The sequence below is a fragment of the Pezoporus flaviventris genome, unplaced genomic scaffold (assembly GCF_033815535.1).
Source record: "Pezoporus flaviventris isolate CSIRO_AGI_PZ_B2104156 unplaced genomic scaffold, CSIRO_AGI_Pfla_v1 ptg000059l, whole genome shotgun sequence".
Lineage (NCBI taxonomy): Eukaryota > Metazoa > Chordata > Aves > Psittaciformes > Psittacidae > Pezoporus > Pezoporus flaviventris.
Genome location: NW_026892607.1, coordinates 1,297,339 through 1,318,586, shown reverse-complemented (window position 1 = coordinate 1,318,586; position 21,248 = coordinate 1,297,339). Strand labels below are relative to the sequence as shown.

The following is a 21,248-nucleotide window of genomic DNA, read 5'->3' as shown; positions in this document are numbered from 1 at the left end:
CACCATTCATAAGTGCGTAAGTAAGAATCATAACTGAGTTGTTGAGGAAACTGTTCTCTTCATTGATGACCCGGAGAGTAGCTTTTTTATCATCTTCTGAGGAATCTTTTGATGTAATCCCAGCCGAGAGATAAATTATGACCATATCAGTATCTGAAAAGAGTTATATAGAGAGTGCAGAAAGTGCATTAGAACTTGAATTCAGGGAAGTCATGCAGAGCCCTGACATCTGCTTGCACCTGTGTATTGCCAGTGGGTTCATTTGTGAGAGGGACAGTGGCTAAACACATTGCAGTCTTATGAATTACATGATTTGTTATTAAACTCCATTGATAGCATTTTACAAACATGGTTTGATTTGGTGCCTACCAGCCACTCAGAAGCACTGTGGCTTGTTTCTCCTGAGCAGACATCACTGGCCTGGCTCCAACCAGGCAGGAGCATGTGAGACCAGCATGCAGCATGCTGCATGCTGCAGAAACTGCTCCAGTTCCATGAAGAGAGCTTAACAAAAGCCAAAAACCTGCAAGTTTCATCTCCTCCCCCACTGTTCTTCTCCCATCCTGCAATTCTATAGCAGAGTTAAGATGTGCCGCATCACAGGGGAGCATCTGATTGTACTTCCCACATGGAAAGTGAATGGTACTTTCCCAGTGTTGCTGCTGCAAGACCTGTGCGGGGAGTTCAGCATCACTGTTGGTGCTGATCATGGGGCCCTCCTCATCCTCCCTTTGGGAAAGTTCATCAGCCCCTGGTGCCAGGGCACCCAAGAGTTGTACATGAGAAACCCCAAAACTCTGTGAAAGACCTTTTCATACACCACTACTCTTTCACACCCACATTAGCATGGGTGCAACTTAGTCCATGCCTTGCAGTGTGGTAGCTGGAGGACACTACAGGATGAAAGGCACCTGACACTTTCCCATGGTGTAGGACAGACAAGTTGATGACAAGTTGGATGATAAGTTGACTATGAACCTTGCAGTGTGCCCTTGCAGTCAGGAGGACCAATAGTAACCTGGGGTGCATGGGGAGGAGTGTGGCCAACAGGTCAATGATGCTGCCCCTCTAGTGAACCTGGTGAGACCACATTTGGAGTGCTGTGTCCAGTTCTGGGCTCCTCAGCACAAGTGACAAGCAACTGCTGGACAGGGTCCAGCGGAGGCTACAGGGATGCTCAGGAGTCTGGAGCACCTCTCTTGTGAGGAGAGATTGCAGGAGCTGGGGCTCTTTAGTGCAGAGAAGAGCAGCCTGAGAGGGGATCTCGTCAATGCACATCAACAGCTCCAGGGCAGGTGCCAGGAGGATGGTGCCAGCCTCTTCCCAGTGGTGCCCAGTGACAGGACGAGGAGCAACGGCCATAAACTAACACCCAGTAAGTTTCACCTCAACACAAGGAAGAGCTTCTGTACCGTGAGAGTGGCAGAGCCCTGGCACAGGCTGCCCAGGGGCCTTGTGGAGACTCAAAAGAGACATTCAAAACCAACCTGGATGTGTTCCTGTGTAACGTGCTCTGGGTGGCCCTGCCTTGGCAGGGGGTTGGACTGGATGAGCTCCAGAGGTCCCTTCCAACCCTAATGATGCTGTAGAGTGTAAGGCTTGAGAAACACGACACGGCACACGGCCGTCCATCATCACAGGTCTCGTTGGGCATGAAGACGAACACGTTTTTCAAGCTGAGTATGTTCTTGGCCAAAGGCCTGCCTCAGAGCCTTGGAACACGTACATTCATATCCTCACACACCAACCTGTTTCATCATATTCTATCTCAGTGGTTTATGCATGCAATTACGGCACTTGTAGGGATCATACATCACCAGGTGATCTGAAGCACATGAGGTTAGTTGGTTATGTACTGACTTTGTTGTCTCATCTGGCTTTTCTTTTTCTGTGGGTTTCTTTTTAATAGGTATGAAGGCTTTGACTTGTACATTTTGTCATCGTGGCTTGAAAAGAATTTCAGCCAGAATGAAGTAAAAGCTGTTAATGTGGGGGGAATTTCTGCCTTACCCTCCCCCCGCTCCATCCTTGGTTTAGAGGCTAAAATAAGGAAAAAAGCAAAGCCAGGCATTAATGAAGCTTTGGCTGCAGCTTTAGGAAAATTGTGTATGTTTCCTCTGCTATGGCATAGGATCCTGGAATGGTCTGTGTTGGAAGGGGCCTTAAAGCTCACCCAGTTCCAACCCCCTGCCACAGGCAGGGACACCTTCCACTAGAGCAGCTTGCTCCAAGCCCCTGTGTCCAACCTGGCCTTGAACACTGCCAGGGATGGGGCAGCCACAGCTTCTCTGGGCACCCTGTGCCAGTGCCTCAGCACCCTCACAGGGAAGAGCTTCTGCCTAAGAGCTGCTCCAGCCCTCGCAGCATCTCCATGGCCTCCTCTGGCCTCGCTCCAACAGCTCCACGTCCCTCTTGTCCTGGGGGCAAACAGCATCTAGCAGTAAAGTTTCAGCCAACTTCTGACCTTTAGGCCACAGGTACAACACCACGTTCATCTGACTGTACCCTGCTCAGTTGCTGGATAGGGCTGTCAAGAGGAGGTTTTTACCATCCTCGTGCAATAAGATGAAAGGGGGGCAACTTTCTTGAAAATAAGAACAAAAATACTGCAGTGCTGCTGGTGCTGGCTGGGAGGAGATGCATGAGTCATCAGGAGTTACTCCAAGAACATCAGCTGTAGAGTCTTGCAGAATCCTCCTACACAGCCTTTTTGTTTGTCACTGTTTGTGTATTAGGATTAGGAGGTTTTGGCACACTTTCATTAATGTGAAATCACAGACGTTTACTAGGCTTCATAGCAAACAGCTATGGTGGGGCACAAGTATGAAAAAGTAAAAGGAAAGGCAAATGCTTTGGATTTAGGATTTCTCTAAGAATGAAAGGTTTGGAAGCCCTAATGTGTACAAAGCAAATACCAGAATTCATGGGGTGAAACACAATAGGGTCGAGAAGAGGATGTTTATAAAGTGCCTCACTTTTTGTAAATAATCTTTTCATCTTTAAAAAGAAAAATAAAGAAAAATAAACCCAGAAAAAAAAAATCACTCATTTCACTGTTAATTTTCCAACATCCTGTTCCCAGGGAACAATGTGTGGGTGTGTTGGGGAAGCTGTTGAGATACAGCCTCACTCCTGAATGCACGGTGGAAAAGTTAGAAGGGGACTGTTGGTGTGAGGCAGAAGAACTGTGCTGTTCACCACGTCTGAATTTCCTGCCTTGTGCTGGTGCCTTTTGCAGCCTTGCTGAGCAGGACCTCACCCCAAAGTGTAAGAACACTGCCACTGAGTACCAGCACTCCCTGAAAGCTGTAGGTAAATAGGGAGTGGGGGTGTGTGTGTGTCTGTGTGTGTTTATATCTATACACATGTGTAAAATTGCAATGCAGATATATATATCAATATAAACACATGCTATAGATAAATGCAGTATAATCTAAACTTAAGGGCCTTTTCTAGCTATCAGAAAGGTAGTGTATCAGATAGCACAGGATGATCTGTTACTGAATTATAAATGCCATGTTTAGACTGGCTTCCAATGCAGATTTAGGACCATCTTGTGTTACTCCTGCTAGCAAACCTCTTAGACTGCAGAATCATGCCTAGCTGCAGCACGTAACTTCTTGAGAGATACGGACCTGCTCAAGTGAGGCCAGAGGAGGCCACGGAGATGCTGCGAGGGCTGGAACAGCTCTGCTCTGGAGCCAGGCTGAGAGAGCTGGGCTGGGGCAGCCTGGAGAAGAGAAGGCTCCTTAAGGGGAGACCTGAGAGCAGCTCCAGTGCCTGAAGGGGCTCCAGGAAAGCTGGAGAGGGGCTTGGGACAAGGGCCTGTAGGGACAGGCCAAGGGGAATGGCTTTAAGCTGCCAGAGGGGAGACTGAGATGAGCTCTTAGGCAGAAGCTCTTCCCTGGGAGGGTGCTGAGGCGCTGGCACAGGGTGCCCAGAGAAGCTGTGGCTGCCCCATCCCTGGCAGTGTTCAAGGCCAGGTTGGACACAGGGGCTTGGAGCAAGCTGCTCTAGTGGAAGGTGTCGCTGCCTGTGGCAGGAGTTGGGACTGGAGGAGCTCTAAGATCCCTTCAACCCAAACCAGTCTGGGGTTCTGGGATTCGATGAAAACCAGCATTTTATAAACTGAAGGAAAGCCACATGAAGTAGGAGCACATTTCCTCAGTCTTTCCAAAGCATTCCTGGACTTTTCTTTTTCACTTTCTTCCGTTCCGTACAACACTGGTGCCCTTCAGGACACTAAAGGATTTGCATTCATTGGAGCAGACAGAGGACCAAGCTATAGGATCTGTTACATAAAATGCCTAAACTGATAGAGATCAATCTGCTTTCTCCACCCTGTCACAGCTTTGGCCATGTTGCTCAACAAGCACTCAGAGCACAGGTTCAAGAATTTGCCTTCCACAGCTTCCTGGCAAGCAGACGTGCCACTCAGTTTCACATCCATCTTTTCCACATCTTTCACCACATCCTCATTACAGAAAACCCCAGTCTTGGCAATGGGAAAGGAGAAAGCCCATAATATATGCACCAAAATCCAGCAGGATATTCTTAGACGAAGAAAAATTTAGCCAGGCCAACCCCGTGTTCCATAAAATATGACCCATAATTGGCACTCTTAAAAAAAACCTTTTCCCTGAGAATCAAGGCCCACTTCCATAGGCAGGATTCCAGTTAGGCACATTACCCATATAGATATTAGCACTAAGGAACCTGCAGGAACTGCAATTTTCATTGAAAGGACCCCACACCCCGTCACACCTTCGGGAAAGAAATCACCTATCGGGCAATAGAATCCTCTAGTGTTATATTACAGTTCAATGGAAAGATAGGGCAGCAAGTGATATGAATTAAAAGAGAATGGCCACATTCAAGTCACTCATGCAGATTCCAGGTCAAGTAAATGCTACTTAATACATGCAAGTGCTTCCCACCCCCCTTCCTTTTTAATATTCAAGACACTGCATTCCTTTGGCCTCTGCCCAAGTGAAAATCCCAAATAAAAATACATTTGGAAGCCTGAGAAATGCTGAGGATTGCCCAACAAGAGACTTACTTCCTTGGAGTTTTGTGCCATTGTTTGTATTGCGTATCAACTGGAAAGCCTTTTGAAATCCCACCGCATGCTGCGTGGAGCTGTCAGATGACTTTATACTGCTAACGAAGGTGGACATCTTCCTTTTTGTCTCGCTAGTGGCAGGAGACAGGAAGGTCTTATAGCACTGATCCAGCGAGCAGGTTCTTACTGTGTCTGCCACGGTTAACACGGAGATCTTGAAAGAGAAGAAACTATATTGGATTACCTTCCTATTTAGAGTGCTTTATGCACCGATACAGAAAACACAATGCTAAGCCAACTGAAGAGATTCCGTGGGTTTAAAATTCAATTGTTAAAAACCTAAATGCTGGAGGCATAAATCCATCAAATCTGAAAAGGATTAGACTCCTGGTGTATTCAAGGAAAAGAGACTTCAGGCTTTGTTCCTCAGATGAAGTCAGCTTCGCTCTGCTCGTACATAATAGTTAATACACTGTTCCGGGCAGAAGCCTGAGTGAACTAGAGATAACTGGGAACAAAATCAGCAGAGAGCATTTGCAGGAAAGCCTTGAGTGCCTATAGAGAAGTGGAGTGCTACAGAAAACCAAATCAAATAAGGAAATAAGCTCTGAGAGCTTTTCACAGGCAAAGCATTCCGTTGCTTTAACGTCTCAGACAAAGCAAGCCAAATCTACCATCAATTTTCAGCCTATAAATGAGTTAAGGCATGTAGTGGTAACACTTGCATTAATATACACATAACATAGCAGCCTTATTAAATGAGTGGCATACTTTATTAGGAATTAGGACTGATGCAAGACAGCGTCAGAACGAAGCTGTAATTATACACCCGTACAACAGGTTTCATAACCACTGAGCTACTGACCAAGTAATAAATGTCTTAAATGTCTTTTCTTCATTAGAGTTCTATTAAGACAGACACTTCTGACACTTTCAGTTCGATTAATTCTGCTAAACTATAAGTATTATTTTACTGTATCAAAACACTCCAGTAGTGCAGAAGTTAGAAGGGTTTTTCCTGCGCTATTATTGAGAAGACTTAAGGCAAAGGATACAAACAGTTGTTCTTTGATTTGATTTGACTGAAACTCCATTCCTACTCAAAGAAAAGGGAAAACCAAGCTGAAACACTGGTCAAGGTCCCACTAGCAGTGAATTACTAAAAGTAAAGACCAAACTGGAAGACTGTTTGTGGTTCTACAGAAGCACCAGATGGGCCCCTGGGTGTAATCCATACTTAAAATTAGAGGTTAAGTGATTTCCTCATTGTCTGTGGCAGAGCAAGAAACAAAATCCAGGCTCTTGGTCCTTAGCTTTATCCTTACCTTACCGGTATCACAGTTGTCTGGGAATCTTCCAAACACTAATTATGTTTCAACAGAATATAGTGTAGCAGCAGAATATAATATAGCAGCAGAATAAATCATTTCCATTTTCACAAGCAAAAAAAGAGCTAAAATGAGTTGCTTAAAGCAATCTAAGACTTCTGAAGTCGTGAGGCTTGGAGCATGGTTCTCCTAACTGCACACTGTATCACACTGCTGACCATCACCTAAAGTCTCTGCCAAGATGAAGGAGCCTCTGAAGACTACTCAGAAACAAGATTTTGCCTTAGATCAGTGGATTTCACTTTTTTTAAAGCCTGTGGATCCCCAGATGTTTCTTCTGCTGTAACACAGACTTCCAAAAGCGAGTTCAGGTCTTCATCACCCATTAGAAGCAGACCACAGATCCCTGTGAGTCCATGGACCACAAGTTTAAAACACAGCTTTGGATGAGAACTGAAAACACTGAGCATGGTTGAGATCAACGAAAATCTGCTCAATACTTGGAGAAATCATACCTTATCGTGTTCATCTATGGAGCTCAGGATAACCTGAGCTGCATCTTTGGCAATCTGAAGCTGCGTCTCCGTGACCGAAGCCCCATGGTCCACAATGACAACAATGTGCTTGGACTGAGGTCGAACGGTGGAAACATAGACAGGCCTGAAGGGGAACAAAACCCAAAGCCCCATCATGAGTCATCTTGTCATTTCCACCGAAACAAGTGAAAGAAGTCAAGAATTAAAAAGGAAAAAACACACCCCACAAAGAGACAATCCATCAGTTATAGAAGGGAATTTTGCCTTTAGGAAAGCTTCCAGTAGGAAAGACCAATTGAGAATCTGAACATAGAGAAAAGGCCTTTGCTTTCAATCTCTAACATTTTAACCCAAATCAGGTGTTGAATCCTTCTTCCTGTCACAGCAATCACTTTAAGCCAGGAATAAGCAATTTTGCTGATGGAGCAGCAGTGTTTGGGATTACTGTTTGCATCAGCTCACATCAAGTTTTGGATTAAGAGTTGGCAAGCAAGACAAGCCTCATGGTAGATGTTGGGTGCCGGGAACCTTACTCACATGCAAAGTAAGTGCAATAGTGGGTATTTGCTGGTTACAGGACAAGTAAAAACCTGTGTGTGCAGGGTTGCATTAGCATAGGCTGTTGGGTTTATGGTAAGAAGGGAAGGCTTCTGGCCAAGAAACAGTTTTCTCTTGGAGCCCTGGAATGCATTTCACATGGGTCATGCTCCACAATCCCTTAGGTCTGCACAGTTTTAAACTGCATGGCCTGTCTGAGTTAAGTCTGGTGAAGGTTCTCAATGCTGCCATGTGTCTGTCTGTGCTAACATCAAACCCTGTACTTCCAGCAAAGCAGTGCTCAGATCCAGTTCAATATTGTGAGAGATGTGTGAGAGATTTCACAAGCTCTTGTGCCAAGGTTTCAACCTGGAACAAATTAGGAAGAGCCTCAGCGAGGAGGAAGGATTAAGAAGACGACGAGACTCTTCCCTCTTTAGTCCAGACCAAAAACTAGTTAAGAGGCAAATGTGAGTTTGGGGATCTAAGTTTTATTATATCAAAGGCAGCCACAGAAATCTTTTTAAGTGTAAAGGAAATGCAGAAGACTTTAGACAAGGCACAGCAATAAACAACTGTCACAAATAAGTTCTTAATTGTAAAACAGCCTGCAGCTCTATACTGGTATTAGTACCTAGAACTTATATAGGTCCTTTGATCTTCAAAGCACTTAAGTATTAACTAATTAATCCACGTCAACTATCCTTTGAAGTAGATATTAACAAGAAGATATCCCTTATGTAGCCATGGAGAAACAGTAACCCAGAGTAAATGCTTTGGATGAAATCACCCATGGTTTTAGTGTCAAAACTCTGATCAAGACTGGGGTACCTCCAGTTCTCATGTCTTCAGACCGCACCTTTCTGCGACCACAGAAAACTTAATCAAGCCCAGACACTTCATGCTTTGATGACACAGAGAAGATAACATCTGTAAACATCTGATTGCTCAACACTGATGGCTAATCAAAGTGCTGCTTACTCTCTGGGCACTCAGCTACTTGGAAACGTACCTGATGTGCTGATACCTCCTCCACACACATTGATTAGCTGGTACAATTTGCTGTTGTGTGACCAGAGATACTAAAGCCACTGCACTTTCTTAGACGATTCCACCCTTGAGTCTTTTATCAGTCCCACAGTACTGACAGCAAAAGGCAGGGAAAAAAGGACTACCCTGCAACTGCTTTGCTTCATGCCCACCAAGTAGAAACACTCCCTTGTGCAGGAAAACCCTGTCACCATTTGATCCTTTTTTCTACTGTGCTTTTTCACTAGAAAGTTTCCACTGTTGCTGCTTCCCTACTATCCATGGTGTGCCAACTGAACCTGGGGTGGAGACTGGGAAAAAGCTCCAACCAATGCCCTTTCCAGTCTCTCATCCTTCTACCCCTCTCCCCAAAGCAATGGACCTGCCAAACCAGTAGAAACCATGTTCACTACTTTATTAACAGGGGTCAAGTATGACTCAAATATAAGTTAAATTTCACCTATGGGCTGACCTACAATTACAGGTTGCTGCTATTTGCAACTTCTCCATTTGGGAGAAGTGAGAAACCTGTATGTAACTTCATTTCACTTCAAAGTTTCTTAAAAGGGAATATTAGTGCTTTAGAAACCAAACCTGAGAAAACCCAAGGGACTCCACTAAAAGTTACTCATGGATGCTGTCATCTTGGCAAAGCATAACGCTGAAAAGAAATCAGTGCTTAAGGAATACAGTGAATTGTAAGGAGACAAATCCTACCTGCTGCGATGTTCATAGCTGCCTTTGCACCGGAACTTGTGGGCTGGGAAGACAGTGAAAATGCCTTCTTCTGAGCTGAAATACTGCCACTTAATTCCTGGGTTAGACTTCAGGTTATCAGCAAGAACTGGAGGTTGGAGAAGGAAAATGAAAGATGAAGTAGAGTTACAAAGGGAGGTCAAACTGGAGGTATGTTTATTAGAGGCCTCTCTCATATATGCTTGGAGAAGAATAACCAGGGTCCCAACACAAAATACAAGTAATTCTATATGAGGACTGATAGAGCTTCACAAAGTTAAAGTCTTTTGGAAACTTAAAACTGCATTTGACAGGTTTTGTTTAATATATGGTGACAGTTCCTGAATCTCTGAAGTATAACTGGATCCCAGGAAGCCAAAGAAGGAGCAAGAAAGGAAGAGATTAAGGCAGTTATATATAATATGCACATATACAGATATTACATGTAATGATAAACATATTGTCCATGCAGTTTTCATAAAGAAAACCCCCATAATATTAAAAAAATAATAAACATGTGTTCTTTATGGTGAAATAACACCAAAATATTCACTAAGTTTGCTGCTTACAGCTCAGTAACCAAATCTGTTAGCCTCCCCTCTTCTAACATCTGTATAAAATGTCCACATGAGCATTTAGCAGAGAGTTTTACACGCAAATGTGGGTCAAGGAAAACCTCACTGTACAGAAACAGTTGAAAAGGTTAATAAAAGGGAGACTCTTTCCTCTTTGTCCCTTGCGCTCTCCTATTAGTGCAGGGGGAGAAAGGCACAGCGCCCACGCTTGGGACTCCAGAATTTCTCCACGTTTCTCATTATCCCTGTGCCATGATTAATTTAACGAGGCTGGGGACCCCTCAAGGCTGTCTTGTTAGGGGAAATAGCCACTCTTCAGGGAAAACACAGCATCTTCCCTCAAAGAGTTACGCAACAGCCACACTTTCCATGTACCAGCTGGTGGGTGGTGGCTCTGTGCTGGTTCCACCCATCCTCACCATGAGCGTCTCCACCAAGTTCCCACTTCAAGATCATAAAATACAGAGAGAATGGTAACAACAGTTCTCAGCAGCTATATTGCAACTTCCCTCCAAGCCTCTCAGACTCTGTGGCAGGTGATCATTAGTTAGTCATTGCATGGACAAAAAGTGAAGAACAAAGAAGATAAATGACGTGTTCCCAAGTGTTGCAGTTAAGCGGGAATGGAGCTCAGAACATAACCGCAGGGTACCAGTCTCAAACCTTTCTGTCATTCATAGGCTACATTCATTCTCTTTAAAATGTGCTTAGAATCCCTAAGGACTTCTTAACACCAACAATAAAAGCAATTTAAAAGCTACAGCTTAGTGACATGAACACAACTGATTACATTAGTAAAACCACAAAATACCACCAAAACCAACAACAAAAATAAAGCAGCTACCCCAGGGCCGAGACCATCTGCACTAAAAACTTATAAAGATATTTATTACACCCAGGCAACAGAGTGTACAGATACTGTGGGTATCCCAAGCACTCTGAGCCCAAGTGAGGACAAAGATGGAGTTGGAATCACCTGAGGCAGAGGTGGTATTGGGATTTCTGCCTCACAGGATCCCAGACTGGTTTGGGTTGGAAGGGACCTTAAAGCTCACCCAGTTCCAACCCCTGCCACGGGCAGGGACACCTTCCACTAGAGCAGCTTGCTCCAAGCCCCTGTGTCCAACCTGGCCTTGAGCACTGCCAGGGATGGGGCAGCCACAGCTTCTCTGGGCACCCTGTGCCAGCGCCTCAGCACCCTCACAGGGAAGAACTTCTTTAAATGAAGTGTCCTCACTGCCACTGGAGCATGCACCTCGACTGCTCTCCCTGCAAGCTGGCGAGATGAAGGGATAGGAACTCATCCCATGCAAACACCAGCTTTGCCATGCCAGTGACTAAAGGCAGCCATAGGCTTGCTGAGGCTCTTAAAGCAACAGGAAAATTGCTCCCAGGAGAGAGGGAACAGAAAGACATTAGCATGGGAAGCACAAACCCTCTCACCATCATAGCAGTAATAGGATTATATGCTATTTTGGGGCCAATCATCATGCCTGCTTGAAACAAACTGAAAATAAAACTTGAATTCTTTAGCATTATCTAAGATGGATCATATCAGCCTAAAATGCATTAAGTAAAGGGCACTTCCTTGCCATTTCTCCTTTCAGGTTTGATTACAAAAGTAGCCAGAACCAAAGGGAACTCTGATTCACAGATTTACAGTACTTCACCTTTTGCTGAGCATTAACTGCAGGCATTTCCCTTAGGACTGACCCTGAAAATAGGCCAAAGAGTTTCATCTCCTGGATCTCATTCATTATCAAATACGCCAATATTTGGGTTGGAAATCATCACAGGGCACATTTCAAACCACAGCCAGACATTTACAACAAAACATCCACATGGAGTATAGTCTAAGTTCAACATCCTCAACAGTTTAGCACTTACTCAAGTTTCCCTGTCTGGCTGTGGCCATGATGTTTTCTCCACATTCAGTTCAGCATAATTACCCTGCAGAAACCTCTATCTTGGGGTTTTTCCCCTTGCTTTTTTGCCACAGTTTTTTGTATTTCCATAATGCCTCAAAGTCCCACTGGAAGTCCTGGTTGATCCCTGCTGGACTCTGTACAAAGATGCAGCTTTGCACAGTTGTGGCTTTGGAGAACTTGGTGCCTCAATAGACTGAAGAAGAAAGAAGAACACGATACTGAAATGGTTGATGAAGGTTTTCCCAGTGCATTGATGACTCAGTTGGGAATCAGAACCACACTCTGCTCACACCTCTCACTTTCTCATCCTTCTCCCAAAAATACCAATTCAACTCCAACAGTGATGCCAAAGCTTGTATCTCCCCCTTTCCTGTGCACAGGTAAAACCAGCTTGGAGATGCTCTTGGGAGCAAGAACCTTTTGTCTCATCAACTTTGACACCTTCAAAGAAAGCACACATGATCTGTAAGAAAATGTCAAACAAATTTCATAGAACCATGGAATGGTTTGGGTTGGAAGGGACCTTAAAGCTCACCCAGTTCCAACCCCTGCCATGAGTATGGACACCTTTCACTAGAGCAGCTTGCTCCAAGCCCCTGTGTCCAACCTGGCCTTGGACACTGCCAGGGATGGGGCAGCCACAGCTTGTGACTACTGTTTGTTTCACTCAAATTCCCCCTAGATTTCTCTCTTCCTTGTGTTTTCACAGCTGATGTGATACCAGTTCAGCAGCACCATTTGTGATTGGACAAAGAGCAGGTTTCTCTGGTCATAGACAATGGTTTCTGTGTAGCAGGGGCACAAAAATCTCACGTTTGAACATGGCCAAATTTAGGTATCATGGAAAACACCATCAAAAATTAGTTTTAATTAAAACCAAACCAAAACTAACCCAGAGTTTCCAGCTTTTATAGCCAGGACTGCCAGAAATTCCTCCCTCCCAAGCACCCATACATCCACTTTTCCTTTCTGAAATCTGCTTGGGAAAACCCAGATTGATTTCTGAACTCACTGAGGGTTTGGCAGCCTGAGCCTTTGGAGAATGTGCAGCACTGGTGCTCACAGCCCAAGCAAGCTCTCCTGCATGGGAGCACATGGCACAGCTACAGCTGTGGGAATCCAGGAAAGCATCTGATAACATTTTGAGCTGGAAAGAGAAATGTGGGGGGAAAAAAATCCTTTAACAGTATCAAGATCTTGGAAACAATCAAAAAAGGAAAATCATAACTATTTACAAATGCTTTTTTAAACACTGTGTTTCAGCAGTGTGTGACAAACAGCATTATCCATTCTACTACAACACCAATAACTGGCAAAAGCTAACGCAAAGCACTCGGGATGTGGAGGTTATTCCTGGCCCAGATGTCACAGGAGAGCTGCACAGCTCTATCATGCGATGGGCACAATGAAGTGAGTGAGCAAATCACTCAAGTGTTTTGATTATTCATTTAGGTGCAGGCATGGAGCACTGACAGACAGTCCAGCATGGGCTCTGAGTGCTTCTTCTGGACACTGGGCTTTTCAGGGAGACACTGAGACACCAGATGGGGCTTGGAGCAAGCTGCTCTAGTGGAAGGTGTCGCTGCCCATGGCCAGGGATGGGACTGGACGAGTTTTAAGGTCCCTTTCAACACAAAGCAGTCTGGGTTTGGATGTCTCCTTTGATACCTTGCTGATGCAGGAGGTCTAGAGACACAGCTGAGAGAGACCCCACGGCCAAAGGGGTTCTGGTGGGCAGTAGATGCCTTTACATCTCTGCTGCTTGACGCTGCCAGTTAGGCAATGCCACAGAGCCTTGGGTGACATGGTCTAGTGTGAGGCGTCCCTGCCCATGGCAGAGGTGTTGGAATGACCGATCCTAAGGTCCTTTCCAACTCAAACCATTCTATGATACTATTATTCTATGGTTCTAACAAACATTTAAATCCTGCTTTTTATGTGTAGCCACCAGGATTTCATAGTGCTGGGGTTGAAGTGTGGCAGTTGTTTTGTATAAAGAGGTTGAATTTCTGCTATTGAAGGGTTTTTTTATTGGTTACAGAACTTGAAAAATGTATTTTCTAATCAGACACATGAACATTCAGTTAAAGCCTGGATGAAAAAACTTGTCCAGTTTAATATAGTAATGATTAAAACCCCACAACTTGTAACTAAACTCCTTTGTTTTAATGCTGTTGGTGAAATTAAAGATAAACTTCTCATTCCCACAAGGACACAGTTTGTACTTATTTTCCCAGGAGACTATCTGGATTTTAGAAGTGCTCGTTTTCCCCATAAAACAACAGGTTTTGAACTTCAAACTCCCTCCTTACAGCCTCGGCGCCTCTCTCTGCTGTTCCTCCTTCTTAAAGAGTTCTGCTCATGTTTGCCTTCAGCCAGTGTGTTAGTTCATTAACGCCCTCCCCAGAGACTACCAGTTTTATCAGAACTCTTGGCTTTTCCCTTCCCTTTTTTCCCTTTCCTATGAGCACAGTAGACAACCTCCCAGCAGATAAGCCATGGCTAAGAAATACATACTTCTTCTCTAAGCGCACTCTTATTTTCCATCACTAAAGCTGTAAGAATGTCCTGCAGATATTTCCTGCCAGGACACCCAGCAGATGCTTTTTTTTTAGCCTCACCTCACTTAGCCCAGACTTTCCACTCCCTCAGTCGCTTGTCTGTGTTTGATTCCCACCTCCTCCTTCCAGCAAAGCCAGCCTCTGGAAAAGACCCCCCAAAAACCCTACTGCAAGATGAGTTGCCTGCCTCGCATATAGCTAAGGGCTAAGTCTGTCAATTACACCCTTGGCAGCACCAGCAGAAATGTTTGCAGGGCATCTCACTGGCCCTCACCTTCAGTATCCAGATACAATCATGGAATCACAGAGTGATTTGAGTTGGAAGGGACCTCAAAGCTCATCCAGCTCCAACCCCTGCCACGGGCAGGGACCCCTTCCACTAGAGCAGCTTGCTCCAAGCCCCTGTGTCCAACCTGGCCTTGAACACTGCCAGGGATGGGGCAGCCACAGCTTCTCTGGGCACCCTGTGCCAGCGCCTCAGCACCCTCCCAGGGAAGAGCTTCTGCCTAAGAGCTCATCTCAGTCTCCCCTCTGGCAGCTTAAAGCCATTCCTCTTGTCCTGTCCCTGCAGGCCCTTGTCCAAAGCCCCTCTCCATGTTTCTTGTAGGCCTCATATACTTGACCTGTGATTCACATTTTAACCCCAAAAGGAATGATCAGGTTCAGTGATTTTGCCAGTACAAGGTGGTTCCCATCTCCCTGTTCTAATACAAATGGCAAAGTATTTTGTATTACTGAGTATGTGCAATGCTTTTGCATTTCTAAATGAGCATCACCACTAAATAAAGACCCAGCCTTGATATCACACTACTTGGAGGAAGCCAGGAGCCCAAGTCCTATAAACTCATACATCTTAGTGGAATCCCTTAATTCCTGACACAAACTGGGGATATAAATGGCCAAATGGGAGCTGCCCATGAGCTGTTTCCAAGTCACTCCGAAACCCCTGTCCCCTCTTACAATGCAGCACCATCTGACCCCAGATTCTGCTGCAGACTGAAGTTGGAAAGTATTAACATGAGAACATCTGACATGATCATTCTCTCTAATTATAAATATCTCACAAGGCAAAAAGGACTTTTAGAAAGAAAGCCCTATGTGATAGAGTTTATAAACTTCAAAGGGAATGCGATATGATAACACTTAGCACTTCTAGATACCACTTTCCATCTTCAAAGCATATTCAAATCATTAACTAATTGATCTTCAAAGAACAGCACAGTCAGTGGGAATAAAAAAGGGAACTACTGAACATAATTGCTCATTATAAAAGTGTTTCTTACAGTTCTCTCCTTTAGCATTACATTTATGGAGCTGCAGACCCCATGTCTGAGCCTGCAAAAAAGGAGAAGTGTAATTTCCTGTGCCATACACATACTGCAGCTCTTCTGTACCTCCGTTAAAGACAACCATCATGGAGATACTTGCAGAAAGCAAATGTGTTCATTCTACAAGTAAATACATTCCCTACCTCTCCAGACCTCCAAATGCGGTCCAGGCTTTCCTGAATCAAACTGGCTCGTGCATTTTCACCAGGAATAAAAGGGTTTGTAGCTCAAACCCAATTAAAATTCTGCTGATGGCACGAGCCAGGATGGAGCCCAGCTCCCTCCCTGGGACTTCTTTTGACTCTGAAGGGGAAAGAAGAAAAACACCCTTTCAATTTAAGGAATGAGCCCAGCTTTCTTGATTAAAAGGATTTGGAAGGGAGGCATTAACTCCTTTGCTCAAATACCTCCCAACTCTAGTAACACACTCAAACTAGCAGTATGAAATACAGCACTATAAGGAACATGACCAAAGCACTCCACATTTTAAGTGATCAACACCTCAAATAAGGCACAGAGAGAATTTATTGAGCAACTTGGTAGAATCTCTGCATATCCCTGAAGAAGGGCATCTGCTAAAGCTGCGTGGCTTGAAACAGGCATTTCAGTGCTTTGAAGGATGAGAAGGAGAAAGATTTACTGGTCCCTTATTTATTTAAAAGGAAAAAAAAACCTGAAGGAATCTGATAACATAATGCACTGGCTCTAGGTAAGATTTTGTCATCTAATAAATAAAGGACTATTCATCCCAGTGAGGACAGATCTCTTAGTCTAACTAACCAAAGCCTGTGATTCCATCTGAACAGTAAAGACTCTCCTTAACTAGTTTGTAGTAATGGCTAAAAGGAATCCAAATGGAAAACTCAAGCCAAGATGAAACAAACCCTTTTTAAGACATTAAAAAGTCACCTGATATCAAGAAAAGAAAGTGGCAAAGCATCACTTTTTAAGGGTTGAGAGAAGAGACATATGCATCTATTTCTTTCTTCTTCCTCCCTTCCCCGAGGTTAATGTTTATTGTCTTTTTATGTTATAAAAAATCCATTAGAAAACTGCAAAGAACCCCCTCAAACTCTTTATTATGGAAAGTTTCATGAGCTTTCATGAGTTTCAAGGGTAAGTGTAACTCTTCCTAACACATTGTTCAGCCCAGAAGCTGAGGTTGGTGTCTACACCGAGGGCTCTCCCCAGCCCTGCTCCTGTGGCTTGGCTGGAGTCTGCGGTGTGAATTCCATTCCCTTCCAACACCTCCAAGCTCCCCACTCTGATCCCACTTTCTTACTCTGGGCCAAGAGTAACACTGAAAGGATTGAGATCGAGGGCAAACTGAGCAGAGTTTAAATTTGTGTTTTGCTGAGAGCTTTTTATAGGCCGGACTATGTAAACTGCAAAACTCATGTGGGAAAAGAGATACTCATGGGAATTAGGGGTTTTCTTAACAGCAAGAATGAAATGATCAACTCATCTGGAAAGACAATCTGTGCACAGGGAAGATGCTGCTGCCCCATCCCTGGCAGTGCTCAAGGCCAGGTTGGACACAGGGGCTTGGAGCAAGCTGCTCTAGTGGAAGGTGTCCCTGCCCGTGGCAGGGGTTGGAACTGGAGGAGCTTTAAGGTCCCTTCCAACTGAAGCAGTCTGGGATTCTGGGATTCTATGGACAGTCCAGGCTGTTTTTTGAAACTGGAAAAACCAACGGAGCTCCTGTTTCTGGGCTGGAGGAGCAGAGGTCTTTCAAAACCTCTGTTGGGTCCTCCCCAGCACTCTGCATTCAATGCGAAAGACAGCATAACACGATTTTTGGGAAACTCTGGCTTCCCATCCTGCCTCTAAGTCTAAACAAGGAAAGCAAGGCAGGAGAGAAAAAACACCATCAGAATACTCAGATTTACCAAGAACTCCCAGGCTTTTTGAAGCAGAAAATACAGGCTGAGGTAGAGTGTGAATCCAACGTGCAACAGGTATTTCTCACTAGGTCTATGTGAGGGCACTTACAAGAGAAGTAATAAATATATGAGACTTGAGGAAATTTTTTATTCTTTGGTCTTTATCCTCTTTCAGAGGAGGTTTTAGTTAAGAGCAATGAATACACACATGTGAATTCATTGAGAAACAGGTTCTGTGCAGAGAGAGTGCTCTGTCCTACGTCTATCCTTGCAGGAGAGTGATTCACAAAACCAGGTCACTGCAGAACTAAGAAACATAAAGATTTTGGAGAGACAGACGACATTAAGTGCTCTTTAAAACCGTTTCTAACCTGACAGCCATCTTCAGGGCTGTAAGGATGCTGCTGCACTGACAGCACTGTCCTTCTAACCAAAACTGCTCCTCAATCTATAAACAGATCAATCTGTCTCAAGCCAACTATTGTCTCACCCACGAATTCCTTTGGGTATAGACTGCTGTTCTGGCACAACAGGTCATGGCCCATGACTACATAAGCAACCACTACAGATACCACCAACGCAATACCTCCAACCACAACACAAACACCCAGCCTCCTGCCCCTGCCCAGTTTATTCCAAAATCCAAACACTCCTGCAGTGATACAGGGACACTGCTTTGGACATGGGCAATGGCCAGCTCCACACCAGTGTTACTCTGCTCAACCCTTCCTGCAGCAGCCTTTCCCTGAAGCCACACCAGTCTCCTGTTTCTGCAGCTGGAGTGGTGAAGATCATGTAGCTTAGATGCTCTCAGCTGAGGACCACAGAACTGTCATCTTGCAGACTTTCAAGCACCTTCACACAAGGATGAAAGGAATCATAGAACAGTCTCAGCACCCTCACAGGGAAGAGCTTCTGCCTAAGAGCTCATCTCAGTCTCCCCTCGGGCAGCTTAAAGCCATTCCCCTTGGCCTGTCCCTACAGGCCCTTGTCCCAAGCCCCTCTCCAGCTTTCCTGCAGCCCCTTCAGGCACTGGAGCTGCTCTCAGGTCTCCCCTTCAGGAGCCTTCTCTTCTCCAGGCTGCCCCAGCCCAGCTCTCTCAGCCTGGCTCCAGAGCAGAGCTGCTCCAGCCCTCGCAGCATCTCCATGGCCTCCTCTGGCCTCGCTCCAACAGCTCCACGTCCCTCTTGTGCTGCTGCCCCAGAGCTGGATCAGGACTGCAGGGGGGGTCTCCCCAGAGCACAGCAGAGGGGCAGGATCCCCTCCCTGAGCTGCTGCTCACGCTCTGGGGGTGCAGCCCAGCACACAGGGGGGTTCTGGGCTCAAGCACATGCTGAAGCGGGGTCATGGGGAGCTTCTCACCCAGCACCTCCAGGAGTAATGTTATTCGTTGTAGAAAACTCATTTCACTAGATGAGTAACAAGTATCAACTTTTGTTTCTCAAATAAACCTGCTTCCATCTCATTTTTCTGCAACAATCCACTCCTTCTATTGCCTTTCTCTGTTACAGGCGTTTCCTCGCTAACAAAAAACCTCCCCCAAAGGCTGTGTTTCTGAGAGCTGCTAACAGGAAAGCTGGAGGAGACTCTGCTGTCAATATATCCTGAAGCACTTCCCTGTTGCTACTATCAGTCCAATTCCCTGTTCTCCTCTGCTGCTCTGTTCTGCCAATGCCATTTGCTGAAGACACTCCTTTCATCAGGAAGCTTTCCAGCCAGAGGCAAGGGAAGAGGAGGCGACTCAAGTCTCACTGTGGAGCCAGGACAACACGAAGCTTGAACATGCTTCTGTGAGAATTCAAACCAGAAATGTACGAAATGTTTAAAGGAAGCTGCAGTTTATTTGTTTCCCACCACTCAAGAAAGATTATTTCTGTAATCCTTTTTTACATCCATCTTCTGCAGAAGAAATATAGTGAGTTTTAATGAAATAAAACCCATTGATTCATTCAATGCTTTGCTTTTGTCAGTGTCTGAAAACTTGCTTTCAAAAATTATTCTGATTAAACAACAGCTGGATGTGATTTTAAGCATTATTTTAACAAAAAGAAGTTGTTTTCTTGAGGTTTTTTAATAGAAATGTAGCTTATGAGTAAAACAAAGCCCAGCAAACCCGAGGAAGTGAACAAAGACTGCCTAGCTTTAGGATGGAAAAACTACACAAGTTATAGCGATGAGGTGTATGTCAGGAAGTCAGCTTGTCTGGCCAGCACCTGCATTCAAGATGTGGTATACAGTGGATGGGATGGAAAGGAACCTCCAGGGACTGTTCATTTTGCTTTTTGTTTGTAATTTTTTAGATTTCATAAATATCCAGAAAGCAAAGCTGCAAGAAGGGACACAGAAAGGGAGGCTTGAGAGGAACCTGGGCTTCTTCCATCTTATCTGTTGCAAGGTACGCAAATGCTGTGTGCAGGGTGCAGGTGGAATGGCAGCTCTGCCCCTTCATTGGGTATGTTCAAAACAATAAATCAGGATTCTATTCCAAAAGATGCACCAAAATTAAAGCAATAATTAAAATAATTGAGCAAGCTGCTCCAGTGGAAGGTGTCCCTGCCCATGGCAGGGGCTGGAACTGGGTGAGTTTTAAGGTCCCTTCAACCCAAACCATTCCATGAATCTAAATTCTCAATCCATGTATTAATTCAAACAAAAACAAAACCTGGCTGCACCGGAGGACCAAAAGCTGAGTTCTTCAGGGACAAGTCATGTATTTTGCTCCATATTTCTAGCTCTTTAAGCGTGTTATGCAAATGCACTGAGTGTCAAGATGGAAATGCCCTGACAAGACAAACAAAGGAAGTATTTCAGGATGTCCTTATATTTTGTAGCTTTTGCATATCGCTGCAAACACAGCCTCACATTAGCTGAACTGAGCTAAGAAGATCAGAGCAACTTCTCTGCACAGCCCCTTCAGCAGCTGACACTACAGTTGCCAAAGCAGACAGGCCGAGGAAAGAAAGCGCCTTGGAATAAAAGAAAGGAGAAGAAATAAAAAGTGCATAAACCACAACAAAATTATCCATGGTAGGCTGGAATAAAATCTTCGTGACATTTTCATAAAGTACTTAGACTAAGGGCAGTACTTTAGGTATCATCTTTCCATCATGAAATCTCAAATTAAGAGCAGTGTGACAGTTTGAAGGAGAAAGAAAAGCTTGTTGCCATGGCAACCAATGCTAATTCCCTATGCCAAGGAAATGTTCAAGTGTGCTGGAAAAAAAGACCCCTACACCAGAGGAAAAAAGCAGAGCTCTACAACTTACCAGAATTTAAGTCACGTCCAGGATTGAAGGCCCTGCTGTTGACAGTGGTAGACAGTCTATCACAGCTGATAGTTCGAGAAACGTTGGTGTTAAAATTCCCATCAAATCTGAAATGACAATGCCAGGATTAGCAATCTAACATTATCTAGTCAACCTACAGATAGAAATGCATCATCTGGAACTTCAATGACAAACAGTGACTTTGGAAACTCCAACATTATATATATTTAAAGGGTCCAGGAAAAACTGTGAAGACCAAAACTATGGGGGATAAGCTCATCTTGGCTGTATTTGCTCTATACAATGGTAATGTTGCATTTTCCTCCACCATATTCTCTGAAAGCCAGGATCATAAGGGAGTGGTGGTCTTTCATCTGGATTTAGGTTCCAGCTTGGGAAATGTGCACAGCACCCAGGCCTGCCATGAAGGAGTGTTTCCTCCTGCTGTTGAACCAAACTGCTTGATAGAGACCCTCTCAC

At 44.7% G+C, this 21,248-nt stretch overlaps 1 protein-coding gene across 2 annotated transcripts in view; it reads right to left on the bottom strand.

The window, feature by feature from the left end:
- The window catches only part of CACHD1 (cache domain containing 1), a 108,796-nt gene that overhangs the window by 28,477 nt on the left and 59,071 nt on the right, over window positions 1-21,248 (bottom strand). For both annotated transcript variants that reach the window (XM_061469682.1, XM_061469683.1), the window contains exons 4-8: window positions 20,769-20,875; window positions 9,210-9,336; window positions 6,906-7,050; window positions 5,060-5,276; window positions 4-153 (exon numbers count right to left, since the gene is read on the bottom strand). In XM_061469682.1, coding sequence (XP_061325666.1) covers window positions 4-153; window positions 5,060-5,276; window positions 6,906-7,050; window positions 9,210-9,336; window positions 20,769-20,875 — 746 coding nt within the window. The remainder of the gene's footprint in view (window positions 1-3; window positions 154-5,059; window positions 5,277-6,905; window positions 7,051-9,209; window positions 9,337-20,768; window positions 20,876-21,248) is intronic.